Below are 15,494 nucleotides of genomic sequence, written 5' to 3' on the forward strand. Positions count from 1 at the left end.
TGTTGGCACAAGTCCTCTCCCTCTGCACCAGTGACTCCGGGATGGTGATCTTTGAGAAGCGGCATCAGGCTCTCCTGCAAGTTTTTCTGTTGACCTCCAAGTGCTCTACCAGTACACGGAAGCGTCACTGAGCATCAGGCAGCACCACTCACGTGAGCTGCCCCCCGGACTTCAGCAAGCCTACCACAGAAGCAAGCGGGATCCTTGACATTATCACATCAGGCACATGCACAGGCTTTGCAGGATCAGAAATTGAGACTGTTGACTTTTAAAGGAAGGGTTGTAACGGACAGGGCTATTTGTGGCTCTATGAAAAAAACTTCACCACTGCTTTTGTCACTTGACCGTGTAGCTCCCAGGGCTCCTGTCTTGCTTCCTCGCTCCTGTCTTGCCCAATCCACAAAACTACAACAATTCCTGAGAAACACGGGAATCCCCATGGAGCAAGCATGAAAGAAGACCAGGTCTGGCTACAGACTTACTATGTAAATTCAGCTGAGGCATATCACTCTACACTTATCTCCTTTCACAAATAGGAAAATTAAGACGCCCACCTCCCCACCGCACCCCACCCCTGAAGTGTGTGCTCTCAGAGCTGTACGAACATGTACGTAATTACTTCTCGGTGCTTGCCACATGCGTGCAGCACACCCAGCCATCCAGAACTTTCTTCCTAAAAGTCATTATTTTTAAACAAAACAAATGGTTTACCCTCAACTTCACTTTATTCCTAGTGTATTTAAAAAAAAAAAAAAAAAAGTTGATTCATAATTGCTGTTACAGAAGAAATTTGCATTACATTTTCCACCACCCAGCACCCACGCAGTTAGACCTTATTCACCTCAGGTACAAGAACACGCGTGCTGACTTTTAATATATACCTTACAATTTCTAACTCAATTAGCACACAGCAAGTATTCCCTTTGTAATGTATTAACAGCTGTTTGCCTTTCTGCATCGTTAGCTTTTTCCCTTTATTCCCACTGGTTTTTAAATGGTCATAATGAATAAATCTAGCACCTACAGCCATGGCTTCTTGCTTTAAAAAGCTCAAGAGAGAACATGAATTAGAAAAATGAAAGCCTTTTTTGCCTGATATCCAAACCTTGGATCCTAATCCAAACCGCCTGTCATTTTAAAAGCAGAATATACACCACAGGTATCTTGGCTGGCTGCATCAAGGGTGAAGTTTAATGGTGTCTTGCTCAGAGCCAACGTTAGGCCATTGCCAACCGTTTCCTTTATGTTAACAAGTCCCCAGCACACACAGCATACCTAACACCCATTTTCCCTTATGACGCCCACCCATTTTCCAAGAAAAACAATCTAAAGGCTTCTGGTTATCCAGGGGGCTCCAAAAAAATGAAAACTGACTCCCTTTTTCCCTTTCACCAGCTGATCATGCTGGCTGCTCAAAGCCATCTGACAGAAATCATCCCACGTTTGACAGCAGCGGATGGCCACCAGTCATTTTTGCCCAAGTAACTCTTAAATTACACCAACTGGAACATTAACATTGTCAATAAACTGTCCCTTTCCCTGCCAGAAAGAGGAAAGGACCATAACCATCTGTCTCTGGGCTACAAATGAGTTGTGCTGTGTCTGGTTAGCCAGCCTGCTCTGTCTCACCTGCAGCACACCTGGCCCACAAACCTCATTCATCTCCAGCAGAGAAACCCCAGCCAGTCATTCTTCTCCACCAAACATTTCTATAGCTGAAAGCTTTGGGTGTTACGCTGTGCCAAATGCTTCGTAGCACAGGAGTCTCTGTGGCCACCCACATTATATTCAAATGCACAAATGAGCCAAGCAGCTTTGCATAAACAACTTGATACAAAGTGCTGAGATGCTGCTGTATTTCTGCATGACAAGTTCATTACCATTTGGCCTTGGCTTATGGTGGTGTACAGTAAAAAAGAGAAGGGAGAGAGACTCTTCACAGTTACATTAATTTCCTTTTATTTAATAAAAAACAGTATCAGATTAAAAATACAAACACTTTGGGTGATTATCCAGCGTTTTCCCCTGTGTGCCTCATAGAGCTCAAACCAACCAAGGATTGGGAGAAAAAACAAAAAAACAAAAAATAACACCAAACAATTTTGGCCGGAGCTGTAAAATAATGTTGCACCAATTAAATTACACCAAATATATTATTATACCTTTGAAATGGCTTTCAGACCAATAAATAAAAAAAAAAAAAAGACAAATTCAAATAAAAAAGTCAACTTTGTATTACAAAAAAATTAAATAAAAATCACAACACTAATAATAACAATGTGCAGTCAAGTTTTTTTTTTTCTTCTCTTCTAGGAATGATAACATGCCAGTAAACATGTAACATGCCAGTAACATGCCAGTAAATCCCTACATAACATTTCCAGTTTGGCAGCAAGCAGTCACTCACTCATTCACATTTGTACACACGGAAGCAGGCCTGGGCAAAACCCTTGGGAGATACGAGCCTTCGTGGTGCTCCTCACTTCCCTGCTATGGCCGGCTGAGTTCCCTTCCCTTCATCCTGAAACCTCTATAAACCCATTCAAGGTTTAGCACCAGATCTGCAGGGAAGGTGTCAATCAGCATAACCCCACCGAAGCGATGCTCCACCATGTCAACGGGACAGCGCTGATTTACACCAGCTGAGGATCTGGCTCTTATGCTCCGGGGCACAAGTTAAAAGCCGTGGCTGCAAAGCACATCCATCCTTGTTTCAGAAAGGCCATGGAGACTACGTTGAGTTGTTTTAAAATGCACCACAGCAAACTTGTTAACTCAACACACTGCAAAATGGGGTGTTGATTTCGGATGGGCTAAAAAAGCACATGCAGGGCCTGTGAGAAGATGGGACATCTGAATATCATACAGAGAGGTACGCATCTGTAGAGAAATGAGCTGCAGTCACCCTTCCTGCACAAACAGACAGTGAGTCAAATTTCACTTGACCACCTGAGAGCACGCATCTCTCATAGATTTCATGGCATCGATGCCGTTTACTCCAGGGCTAAATTTGGTCCAGTGTTTCACAATAAGTAAAGGTTCTCCATAGAGTCAGATTAACTGATTTAGGAAATTCAAGCTCATTCATCTTCATGCAAGGCAGCCCAGCTGTTTTTAGGAGGAACCGGCAGACATAGGTACCATGATACACTGAACAGGAATCTGCAAGTGAAATAGCTCCCTGCCCCAGATGCCAACAATTTATGGGGTTATCCCCGATCCCCAGTGAGTCCCCAGAGGAACTCCATTCCATTTCTGCACAATCTCTAGGATTTTGGACATCGCGGGCTAAATTCTGCTTTCAGTTCCAGTCACAGGGTAGGAGTGAGAACAGAGCTTGCCCCATGCTCCTCTGCTCTGGCTATGCATGTAGATACGAATTTTGCAGCTGCAGATCATTTGACAGCATAGGCTGAAACCTGCCACTTATTCACACCCATGCACTTCCAAGAAAGCCAGAGACTATGTGCTCACAGAAATGAGACTTAAATGGGCCTTAAGATTCCAGTTTGCCCAGGCCTGTCAAACACACAGTGCCTTTCTGACATAGGCTTACATTCAGGTAATCCAGTAGACCCATGTGGTACCTTTATGGGAGTTGAAGCCTTCAGTTTGGGTAGTTAGATATGTCTGAGAACACAAACACATATCCTTCTTGGGTTTTTTCAAGCTGGTATCATTGCACACGCAGTACCAGCTACACTATATAGAGAGAGGCCCCCAGTTTTATGCTAACTCTGTTATCAACTCTACCATTTCATCGCTCAATTCTTTCTGCTCCATTACTACCTACCTAGAAACATTTTCATTTGGAGAAAGGCACCTTCCCACTAACTTTCTGACCTCTATCCATTTCCTACATGCTACAATCTTTTCATTACCTAACATTCTGGTCACAAACTACCTGTCACCCTCAATACTACAAGCTAAGAGCAAGGTGGCACCATTTGCTGACATCGTCTGAACTCTAGATTGGAGGGCTAGTTAACACTTGAGACCCTTTGTTATATCCATCTTTGTCTGGGCATTCATCTGGGTGGCCATTTTGAAAGAGTCACAAATGGAACACACAAGTTGAAATCCCTTAAAAGGTCAACGGTGCTGCTAACACCCATTCCTTCCAGTTCCTGTTATTGTTTCTGTGACTCTGCTTTTGCTGGTAGGAGCAGTAGTTAGAAATAATTTTAGGGCCTCCTGCTCACTGAAGAGCAACGGCTGTGCTAAGGGCCAGATCTGAATGTCTGCTCTACCACTTGTCCACATACACCATGTGAGGTTCTTCTGGGATGAGTCTCTCAAATTCTCTGTCCCAGAACAGGTTCAGAACCTCTCAGGTGACCCCAGTGGAAGGGACCATGGCGACCACCCAGCCTGGCCTCCTGCATAATGCAAGCCAGAGATTCCCAATGTGCAATGCCTGTATCCAGATGAATAACTTCAGGGGAAAATAAAGGTTCTCTTTCTAAAAGACACCCAAAATTGAGTTGAAGAATTCAGCTCATCTCTTGATAAAGCCAATGGAATATGAATTACAAACCTCTCAAAATGTGTGTCCCTCACTTCCAGTTTTAATTCCATCTAGCTTTGACTATGAGCCATTAAATCTTGATGCTTCTGTCTGCTAGATCCTGATATGCTTTCATCATGTATACACAGACCAAAGGTTTTTCTCTGGTCAGGCAGGTAATATTTTGAGGACACAAAATTAGAGAAGTGTGAGAGGGCTTTGGGGCTACTTTACCAGGAGTTCAGCTAAGTAGGTAGAGTCAGCTCCTTTGAAGCAAAACCTACCACTGTCAGCAAATCAGTGACCTGGCTTACTCCATCATAAAGGTACACAGAAAAACTCCCTTCCCTCCCTTTCCATCTTCCCTCTGCTAGTTGAGTTTGTTGCAAATCTCTAGGGCTTTCTTGTAGACCTGAGTCACATCATCCATGTCTGTGAGAAGAGAAAAACTGCTGTCTCCCAGACGGTTGCGATAACGCTTTAGATACTGTGGCCGTGGGCGGTTCTGAAGTCCTTCAAAGTCTTGGATCTGGAGGAAATTTTCAGCAGAGACACAGCTCCGTATCCTCTGTCTGTTTGGCCTGTTCTCTTGCAAATCCAGCAAATCAAAGGAGTCACTGGACAAAATACTGTCATCACTAATCACGCTGGAAGGGCGACTGTAACTTCGAGGTAATGCATCCCCAGGCAGGACCACTTCTTCCATGGCCTCCAGCGTTGGGGTGTCAGGGCTAATCAAAGCAGATTCAGTGCTGCTGGTAGCATACTTGCTATTATGTTTCAAGATGCCCTTACGCCTGCAGGAATGGCTGTAAGACCCATTTCTGGATGGCTCTGTGACCCCTGGAGAAGTGTCACTGTTTACTGTCTCATCATTATTGTCCAAGAGTTCAGAAGATTCGCTTCGTTCTGGAGAGGAGTAATAGCCGGACTCCCTCTGCTGAGTCTTCTTTAAGATTCCCTTTTTTGGCATTAGTGAAGACTGCTTAGTGCCATACTTGCCCGCTGCCTCTCCTTCCACAACACTTTTAATGGCTACACCAGTCCTACACAACTCTTGTTCCAGCTTAAAAGCAGAGGGTAACACTGGGCTGACCACTCCTTCAATGAAACCTGCACTGTGAGATCGATGTTCACTGTTGCTTCTTTTCTTCAGGATGCCTTTGGGTCTCTTGGAGGTGGGTTTGGAGGCATTTTCAGCTCCTGCTTCCTGGATGGACTGTGCAATGTCATTTTCCTTTTTTGATTTTTTCAGAGACCTTTGCCTCTCTAGTGTGACTTCAGGACCTTTGGGCTTAGAAAGGCACTTCATTTTGGTATCAGTCTCTAGTTGGAGGCCAGTAGAACGGTGATGCCAATCAATAAACCTTGCCAGCAACGGGGACTCGGAGTCCCTCATGGCATCACAGTCACAAACACTACTCTTGTAGCCCCAGTTAACCCACCAGTGGTTGGCAATGTCTTCAATGGTTGCTCGGCGTTCAGGGTTCACCATCAACATCCATCTGATAAGACCACGAGCATCTACGGACAAAGAACGGAATACAAAATATTTAGAATATGGGCATTCTTGGTTTTGTCAGTTTGAAACAGAAACATGAAGCCTATCAAATGAGCAAAAATAATGCTTCTTGCATTAGGAGAAGAGAAAGGGGGCAAGGTTTTGGCCATCAGTCAATGTCAGAAAATGCATTTTAGTACCACTTCTTATCACCCTGGGAAATGTACGCTGGGTTATCAAAGAAATTAATATTTGTACTGTATTAGTCAGTGAATAGTTCCATATTACTGAAGTAAGTCACCAAACTATCAACTCTAATAATTGCAAAACTTAGAGGAAAACAAAGGGGAATTGGGATACTTTAAACAATCTACACATATTTATTTTGTATTTACTTTTTCCATAAACAGTGTATTCTTCTGCATATTTTAAAGGTGTATTTTCATAAAGAGAGCAAGGAGGCAGAAAATTGAAAGAGATGGCAAACGAATTATACAAGATAAACATTCATTTAAATATAATATATACATAGATGTATAAGGCTGGAAGGAGTCATTATAATCAATGACCCAGACTTAGTTGATGCTTTTCTGTCAGGTGACTGCTTAATGTGTTATCCTCCAAGTAGAAGTAAATGCGAACATAGTGGCATTAATTTAGATTTTGGCCTGCCTTCTTGGATAAGAGACTGTGTGGCTCTGACCATTCATCTTCTCTCTACTTGTGATATACCACAGTGCAGTTAGAGGACTGATCTGTACCAGTATGTGGTATCGGTTTACAGCTTGTCTGAACAATTCCACTTGCAATAGCTAACAGACCTTCCACTGTCACACGTCTAGTTAAAAGAGCCTGTTACAGCTTCCCCAAGGCAATAAAATCTATCTGCTACAAAACTTTAATTTCAAAAGGGCTTTTGGTAAATGCTGTACCCAGATGGGAACTGATAGCACATGAAGTCAGTAGAGGAATGAGATATTTTTTTTCTTCATCATTCTAATATGACACCAAAACATGTTGGAAGGGGTCGGGCAAACCCTCCATTCTGAACTCCTTTCAGCTCAATGCATTGCCCTCACTCCTTTTTTATACCTGAGGTCTGTGTTGGCTCACGATATTCTCCACTGCTGATCTGCCTGATGAGATTTTTGTGATCGAAGCCATCAAAGGGCATCGTTCCATAAACCAGAGTGTAAAGCAATACACCAAGGGCCCAGCTGTCAACCTGAAATACAGAGACAACGCATGTGAAGCACAGGAAAGCTGATTCCCCACCCTTCTCCCTGGCATTAGCACTGCAAGAGCAGCATCACGTCCAGCTGCGCCAACTGATGGGCAAATCGGTATCTAACATCTGACCAACCACAGACAAAGCAAACAAAGGCAGCTTGAGAACTTTCAACATGGGAGAGACCGAAGCAAACACACGTGTGCAAGAACACCAGTGTTAAGACTAACCCTCCGGAACATTGTCATCAAAGACATCCCCATACCACCACGGAAAAGCTGACCCTTCTTACCTCTGGGCCTCTGTAAGGTCGTCCATTAACTATTTCAGGGGAAGCATACAGTGGGCTTCCGCAAAAGGTCTGCAGAAACTTGTCTTTGTGATAAAGGTTGGAGAGTCCAAAATCAGCAATCTGCAAATAGAATTGCACAAGCCATCTGTAGCATTAACAGTATCTTAATGCAACAGAAAATCCTTTATCAGGAAAGACTTAGCTATATTTGACTCTGCTGTAGGGCAGGGATCTTGATGTGGATAATCTCTCAAGTTCCCTGGCCAACCCATTAATCTATGATCTTTTGACTTCTCTCTCTAAAGATCCTCCAGAGAAGGAGAAGGGTCCCCAGGTTAAATCCTCCAGATTAGGAACAAGGATGCTTTGGTTCCATTGCACTGACTGACTGCACAACCATCAGACAGTAATTTTATCCTGGGTGAATTGCATATGCTTGCAAAGACAATCTCACAGTGGGAGGCACTGGGCCTGCTGTTCATCGATTGCTCTTCATCTTGTATAATCGTTAATACCAAAGGAAAGCAAGCAGAAAGTACTACTGTCCTTACCACGCACATGCAAGCCGAAAGGCAAGACCTTTAAAGCCAACAGGAGGAGTGAGGCAGGAGTGTCACAGGAAACTAAGCATTACAGAAGAAAGTGATTTTTGAAATAATCTGGAATTTAGCTACACTTGAAGGAGGGGGAAAATGAGGCACTCGCTAACTCTTCCAGATTCAGGGACTCCAGCTGAGGAATCTGAGCTGTTAAGCACACAAGATGTCTATTATCATGAGATAATAAACACAAGTCTGGTTCCTCACTGGAAACAATGGGCCCAAATTCGGCTTTCCCAACACAAACAAAACTTCCCTTGAGACTGTTGGGAATTTTGCCCATGCAGGAATTGCAGGATCAGGTCCAAATATTTTGTTTACTTCAATTCTCTGTTCTTCTTCTTACAAAACAAAGGCTGAGGATAGCAACACTAAATACTCCCACAACCTTTGCATTTCCTTTGTTACTCTAGCAAAAGGCAACACATCCCATTTTTTATCTTGTTTAAAACCCAGACACTTCTGTTTCCCAGAGATACTTTTATTACTGCCCACTATCGACACAAGGCAGACATAAAAGACATGAAGCACAGGCATAAAAAAGGTATTACAGCTATAAGAGATAGTTTTCTCTGAGTTTTCTTCACCTTATTGGGGTCTTTTCTACCAGAAAGAAAATAAATCCCAGGAGTTTTCACAAGAGAAAAATTCAAGAAAACACAAGGTGAACGGAAAAGAAAAGCATTTACCAGCAGCAGCATTCACTCCTGGCTTTCTAAAATGTGTATCATCAGTGCCTCTAATACCTGCTTAATTGCAATGTCTAGTGAACTCTTGGGAGACATAAACTCTTTGTCTTTACTATCTAAATTCCTACAGCTACACCTAAAAATGTCACAGTTGAGACCAAAATGAACAGAGCTGGTGAAGCAGGGACAGAAGATCCCAGTTTTCTTTCTTTATCCCAAAATAGAAATATATCTATATATATACACACACATTTTATAAATAGATATAGATACTTCCATGTTAGAACTAAAGCTTTATTTTTTTTAAATATCATTTTCACAAAATTTTTAAAGTCACAGAGCAAGTGCAAGATTTCACACTTCACCCTCTCCTGTTTTGATGTTCTGCTTATGCAGCTGTTCCACTGACAATTTGGACTCATCCTGCTCAAAAAAGCAGCTGATTCCTGTTCATTAATGTTAATTCATCTCACCACGTCCATTCATAGTTTGAATTCACTCAGTCCCTCAAACAGTGTATTATCAACCCACAGCAGAAAAGTCAACCCTTAAATAAATGTGGTTTGTAAAATCTTCATTGTATGGCTGGAATGTCATTGAAAACAGCTGGTGTAGAATTGCAGTCTGCAAACATATTCTCATGGCTCAGATTGCACTTAATTGCCCTAAATTCCACTTTCTTATCAAGTCACCCTGCCTGGCTTGCAGGAAGTTGGTTTTAAGCCTTATGAAGTGTGCCCTGTCAATCAGGGGAAGAAAGGGATCATTTCAGAGTTAAAAATTCGTGCTGGTCATTGAGTTTTATTTTAGTTCAGGATGCAGCTAAGACAAGGACAAACACTGCACAGTGTGATTCCTTACGAAAATACATTCCCTTAACACCATGGAATGTATAAAATGCGTGTGGATGTGCATGAATATATATATATAGGGATACACATACCATTGTTCACACTAAGAATCTCTCAGACTTGGGCATTCATGTTTTCATTTTGACCATTCAGGAAAAGAGTATTTATGTTACAGTCCACTCCCATACTCACAGACTGATGTTTATCAGCTTTTCCCATTAAAACTGTCATGCCCCCCGAAACAAGATTAATAGAAGCCAACATTACTTCATGTTCTTGGCACTTAAATGGAACTAAGGCATCAAGTCAAAAAAACTTCCTAAATTGGGAGGAGCGGGGAAGTGGACTTTTATTCCCCTCGCTTAAGGAGGTGTATGTTTCATATTTGCTGTTAGCTGTGATAAACCAGATGTAATTTATTGTTTAAGTGTGGACTATAAATTCCATGAAGTTCACACTCATGGAAATTGTCAGTTTTATCCCACTTAAGAATCTGTCTCTTTGTACTGTAGACAGAGAAATAATTATGTCTCTTAAAGCAAATGAAACGTATGTGCAGTCAGCGAGACTTCCAGCAAGGTAAATCCCAATTACATATACTTACTCTGTATATATGAAACCCTCACGGGTTTTTAGTGGTTAGTCTGATTGGTGTCCCCTTACTAGCCAAAGAGAAAGTGCAGTTAGTAGGATTATGTTACTATTACACTTGCATTTTTCTTTCCTTCTATCACTTTGAGGTTGATCATACAGTTTACGTCAACCTCTGCTAGACATCTCTTTTAGGTGTAATTCCCAGCCCCGGTGCCGTCACAGCCCTTGTGTGAACAAGGAGGCCCCCTCCATCATGCCTGGAGGTGTTTAAGAGACGGGCAGATGTTGTACTTAGGGACAGGGTTTAGCGGTGTTGATAGAGCTAGGACAAAGGGTGGACTCGATGATCTTGAAGGTCTCTTCCAACCGAAACTGTTCTATGATTCTATGATCCTATGCAGGGCTGCATGACAGAGGTGTCCCCAAGAGTAGGTTGCAGCATGGGGCAGGGACACGGTATTTGGATAGGCCAGCAAGAGTCACTAATTCCCTGGCTGCCACACTGGGCAGCAGTTTCTCTCCATTTCCCTGCATGCAGTTTTGGGGATTTAGGCACTGGGGAGAGCTGCAGGGCTTGAGGACGTGTGGTCCTCATCAGGCCAAACTGCTGGAACTCCGGGTGAATGGAGGCAGCTAAATCCTCGCCCCGCTGCTGTTTCTTCTAGCAAATTCATACCTACAATGAACGAAAACCAAGCAACCTCAGTCCTTCAAAACTAATGAAGAGAAGGCCGCACCACTAGAAGGCTTTTCTGAAGACCACCAAAGGCAGATGCCTAAATCTATCGCGAATCTCTTCCCACAAAGGGCTTTCTAACTCACCAACTCAGGGCAGCCCTTTTGGTGCTTTGGGGCTGCCTTAGCCCTGCTGCCTGTCTGACCCTGCAGACTTCCAGCTGTATTAGGATCATGAACGACGACATCCTCTTGATGGGATGAAAATGTCAGCGAGAGGCTGCTCTGCCACTGTGTGGTGGGGGCAGCAGCTGTACCCACCCCCAGGAACCTGGGGCAAGGAGAGGGGGCAGCTCCAAGTTAGCTAGTGCTGGAGGGTGGAAGTCACCAAGTTCAGGCAGCTGAAAGGAGAACGGAGTAACTTTTAAGGGAACTGTACTGTTAGCAGCTGGCACATGAATGTGGGGAAGGAGAGGCTTGTACATGCTGCACAAACCCTAACTTCATTGCCATATTATTTGTTTAAAGAACGTGGCACCATGAGCAAGGTATAAAAGCAAATAACGCTCTTCTGCTCTGGGAGGCTGCAGTGTCCTGGTAGGGTTTAGCTCTAGGATTGTGCCCCACTATTGACCTCCACAGACAGGCTAGGTCCTAGGAGAAACAGTCACACTCGGGGTTTCTTCTGGCTATTTGGGCGTGTGTCTGGGAAGCAAGGCAAGGTACTACTGTTTGATTAATTGGCTGGATGAACTCCTTGTACCCCACAGATCTGTGTGCATATTCAGTCTCACAATTGTTTACACTTCATTTTATTCACTTATGCCTGCTGCATTTAGGGGTTTTAAGTAACAGTTGGCAGGAAATATTACCACATACACCAAGTCCCTGAAAAACATAATTATATACTACAGATCAGATCACTTTCTTCCCCTCATCACCCTCCACCTCTGGACCTGCAGAACTCTTCAAAACATGTAATTCTTTGTCAGATCGCAGACACTGGTGTTTCCTAGTTTCTGTACTCCAACATATGGCTCTGTTTCCAGAGACTTTTACTTGCTATCGTAACTCTTTAAAAAAAGCTGATGGTGTCTCCACACACTGTTTCATGACCTTCATTTAATTAGCTAAAATTTAAGAATGATTTCCAAGTTAGTGTAGTATCATGTAAAATGGCTTGGGGCCCTTTTAGGTCGGATAATAATTTCTAATGGATTACTGGTCCTCTCTATTTCCTGTTCTAAAAGTACTGCTCAAGTTGCTATATATGGATCTATTTTTACAACATCTTACTTTTTAATCACATTACTATGACGTGGGTTTGTGTATTATAATGTATAGATTACTGGCTTGTTCAGAAACATGTATTTAATTGCACATTGCACCCAAGAACAAAGGGATTCCTTTCATCTTCTCATTCTTAAAATCAAACTGCTAATTTTCTAAGTGCTTTGTAATCCAATGAATGAAATATAAATAATGGGAAAGTACAGATAAGACTGTCACTCCACTTCTAGAAAATGCCTTCCACCGAGTATTTGAAGCCATCAGTCATACCAAACCCCAAACTGCATATTTCTTTTTTCTGCCTGAATAAAACATATACTTTCAGAACGAGGACCTGATAAATCTACTCCTAATAAATAATTTACAGCTCCATATGTGTTTCCTTGCCAACGGTTACTGTTTAGTGAAACAAAGAAAAAGTGGGAAGTAAAATTCTGTGCAAGTAACATAGAAACCACAGTAATGTATTCAAAGCTTCAGCATCAGGGAAATAGGGGCAGTGTGCTTAACATCATGTATTCAAAGCTGATCTTGGTCACGAGACGTAAAAAAAAGAGAGCAGGGAGAAAAAGGAAAACAATAGAAAAAGTTGTCTCTTGAAGTAATCCAAACTCAAACACTATTGACAGAAAGATGTAGGAAATACCAACCGCTTCCCAAGTTCGGTCTGTTTTTTAGCTTCATGAGACCCTTTGCAGGAATAGCTACCAGGGGACGGCAGGGGAGTGTGCAGCCACCTACCCACGCCTGCTCAGAGGCGTGACATGGTCTGGAGAGAAGTAACCGAGGAAAGGCTGGAAATACACAAAACACCCACACGGCAGCTTAAACACAACGCAGATCAGGAAAGGGAAGCCTTCAAGGAAAAGATGTCCAAATGACTGGAAGGGATGTGGGGAGTTGCGGCTACCCTAATTTCTTCCACAGCAGTGCCACTGGGTATGGCAGCTGAAATGCGTCAGTGGTTCTGAAGCCTCTGGGTCACCTCCATGGTCTGCGCTTGAACACAAAGCTACCTGTCCCTGCCTCATCCTCCCCCTCTGCCCGCAGGACGATTAGACTCCCACAAAGAGAAGAGGGGAGGGAGTGGAGCCTTCTGACAAAGCGCAGCTCCCTGAGGCTTGGGGAAGTGATTGGTTTTGCATACAAGGACCAGAGATCCAGGCCACGGCAGCTAGCAAATTCCTCAAATTCCTCTTTTCTCTCAAGAATTCTCTGATTAGCTGGGAAGATAGTTTGGCTTGTAATGCGGAAAGAAAGGTCATCCTGCCTGCGGAAGCCTGTTTCGTATACAATGTCCTAGAAAGGCTACTTTTTGTTTTCAGTGCTGCTGAGAACAGCTCAGGCTGCTGCAGCCAGTGTCCCTGTAGGAACAGGAGTGGGGAGGTTCACTCTAACACTGGATGTTAACGGCAAAATGTCCAAGTATTGCATTGGATGGGCCTGCTGTAAAAGACTATTTTTAGATACCACATATTTATGTGCCTTTAATCCACTAGTTGATCCAAGTTAGCTTCTGTCATCAGCGTTACACAGATGGCAGCTACCATATGTTACTTTCCATTTCCATTGCACATCAGCTTAAAATGAAGACAATCTCTCCAGCGTGAAGTGCAGAAGGCAGTGCGTGCAGCCCTGTGGCTTTCAGTGGAGACAAAATGAAGATTCAGGCTATTTAGATATTTGGCTATGCAGGGAGCTTGTTGATTACTTTGTTAATTAAGCAAGGATGTCCAAGCATCAGCAGAAACTCTTTGGCATCCCTCCTTCTGTTTGTCCGCCCATAGATGAGCGCACTCAGCCACCCTCACATCCAGCTGCCCAGGGAGGAACAAAGTTGAAGGTGAAACAGGTTCAGCCACCTGGAAACTACACTCATCTCTGCATTATTTATCTTTGTGCTACAGCTGTTAGGGAAAGAAGAAGAAGAAGGGGAGAAAGGTCATTCCCATGCTTTCACTGGGGAGAAATGACATGGAAATGACATCACTGACATCACTATCCAAAGTATACGTTTGTGTCTGGAGTTCCAAGGCCATTTCCTAATAAAGCACATGTGCTTTACTAGGTTTATTTTGAAACTCTATTTGCTTATTTTCCAGCCATGATCAAAAGGACATTCAGAGAGTTCTGTATGAGGCACTTGAACCCTGTAGACCAGGAGTTGTTCCTAGCCCCAGCAGCAGCCAGCAATAATACCATTCATACAATAAACCCAACCGCATGAAATGCTCTGCTGTTTCCTACCAGAAAGCAGATATCGGTTTGGAACTGTTGCCCTTCGGTGGTAGGACAGGGTCTTCTCCCCCAAATTATGCAAAGCTTCATTTAGCATGTATGACTTGTCACCAGTGGTGTTCTTTCCCCAAACTCCAAACCCCAGAGCCTCTTGCCAGATGCTGTTGCTTAGTAACTGTTGCTGTAACACTGGCTCTTCTAATACCTTGGATAAAAATTTTACGAAACATGCAAATCCATTCTGAGAAGCTGAGAAAAAAGAATCCTACCTTAATATTAAAATTGTCATCAAGAAGGATGTTTTCCAATTTTAGGTCCCTGTGGACAACACCGTTCTGAAATAAGGAAGAAAAAAAATCAAGGAGAACATGAGAAAATATTGGGAAAATTAAAGGTGAGCTGGCAGGGTGGTCTTTGCATCTACGTTTCAGGGCTGATTTCACTGTCATAACACTCATGGCCCAGTGACTAGTGACAGGCAATGTATTAGTCACTTGGTGTGTGGTTAAGGGAAGAATGACTGGAATCTGTCCTCCCACAAAGCCTCGAAAACAGCAGGGGGTGGGGGGGGTGGGGGTGGAGGGCTGGGGGGTGTCTTTTCGGAACTTTATTCCAGCCTGTATCCTGCCCCCACTGCGTGAAAGCAATATATTCTTCCCAGGCACCAGAAAACAATATCTGTTATTGACATTAGTCCTTACAAAAGCCCTCATTCCTCCAATGCGCAGCCACGTGGACCAGGGGAGTTATAATCCTGAAGGACTGCAAATGTTAGGGATGGAAGCGAACCAGTTGGGTTTAGGTCAGAGCCCTCTTTAAAGAAATTAGGGAAAAATTAACTGCTCAGGGAAGCAGTGCTGCGCAGGGACGACTCTGAAAACTTCCCTTGTTTATCAGAATTCAAGTGGCGATAAAAGTGTTTAAGAATTAAAATAAAAAATTGTGTTAGCTGCTCATTGCCTTTAGCCTCATGCAAGTTTTGCCTCTAAGCAGTTGGATCATAAGCAGAGATAAAAGGTCCATGCTGACA

The 15,494-nt window shown here is 43.2% G+C and overlaps 1 protein-coding gene across 1 annotated transcript in view; it reads right to left on the reverse strand.

Annotated features, from left to right (window-relative positions):
* Positions 1–4,877: 4,877 nt before the first annotated feature.
* Positions 4,878–15,494, reverse strand: part of NUAK1 (NUAK family kinase 1) — a 46,525-nt gene continuing 35,908 nt past the window's right edge. Inside the window, exons 4-7 of the mRNA XM_086468392.1 lie at positions 14,734–14,799; positions 7,529–7,648; positions 7,101–7,233; positions 4,878–6,031 (exon numbers count right to left, since the gene is read on the reverse strand). Coding sequence (XP_086324518.1) covers positions 4,878–6,031; positions 7,101–7,233; positions 7,529–7,648; positions 14,734–14,799 — 1,473 coding nt within the window. The remainder of the gene's footprint in view (positions 6,032–7,100; positions 7,234–7,528; positions 7,649–14,733; positions 14,800–15,494) is intronic.

Source organism: Leptosomus discolor, chromosome 1, assembly GCF_034619465.1.
Source record: "Leptosomus discolor isolate bLepDis1 chromosome 1, bLepDis1.hap2, whole genome shotgun sequence".
NCBI lineage: Eukaryota > Metazoa > Chordata > Aves > Leptosomiformes > Leptosomidae > Leptosomus > Leptosomus discolor.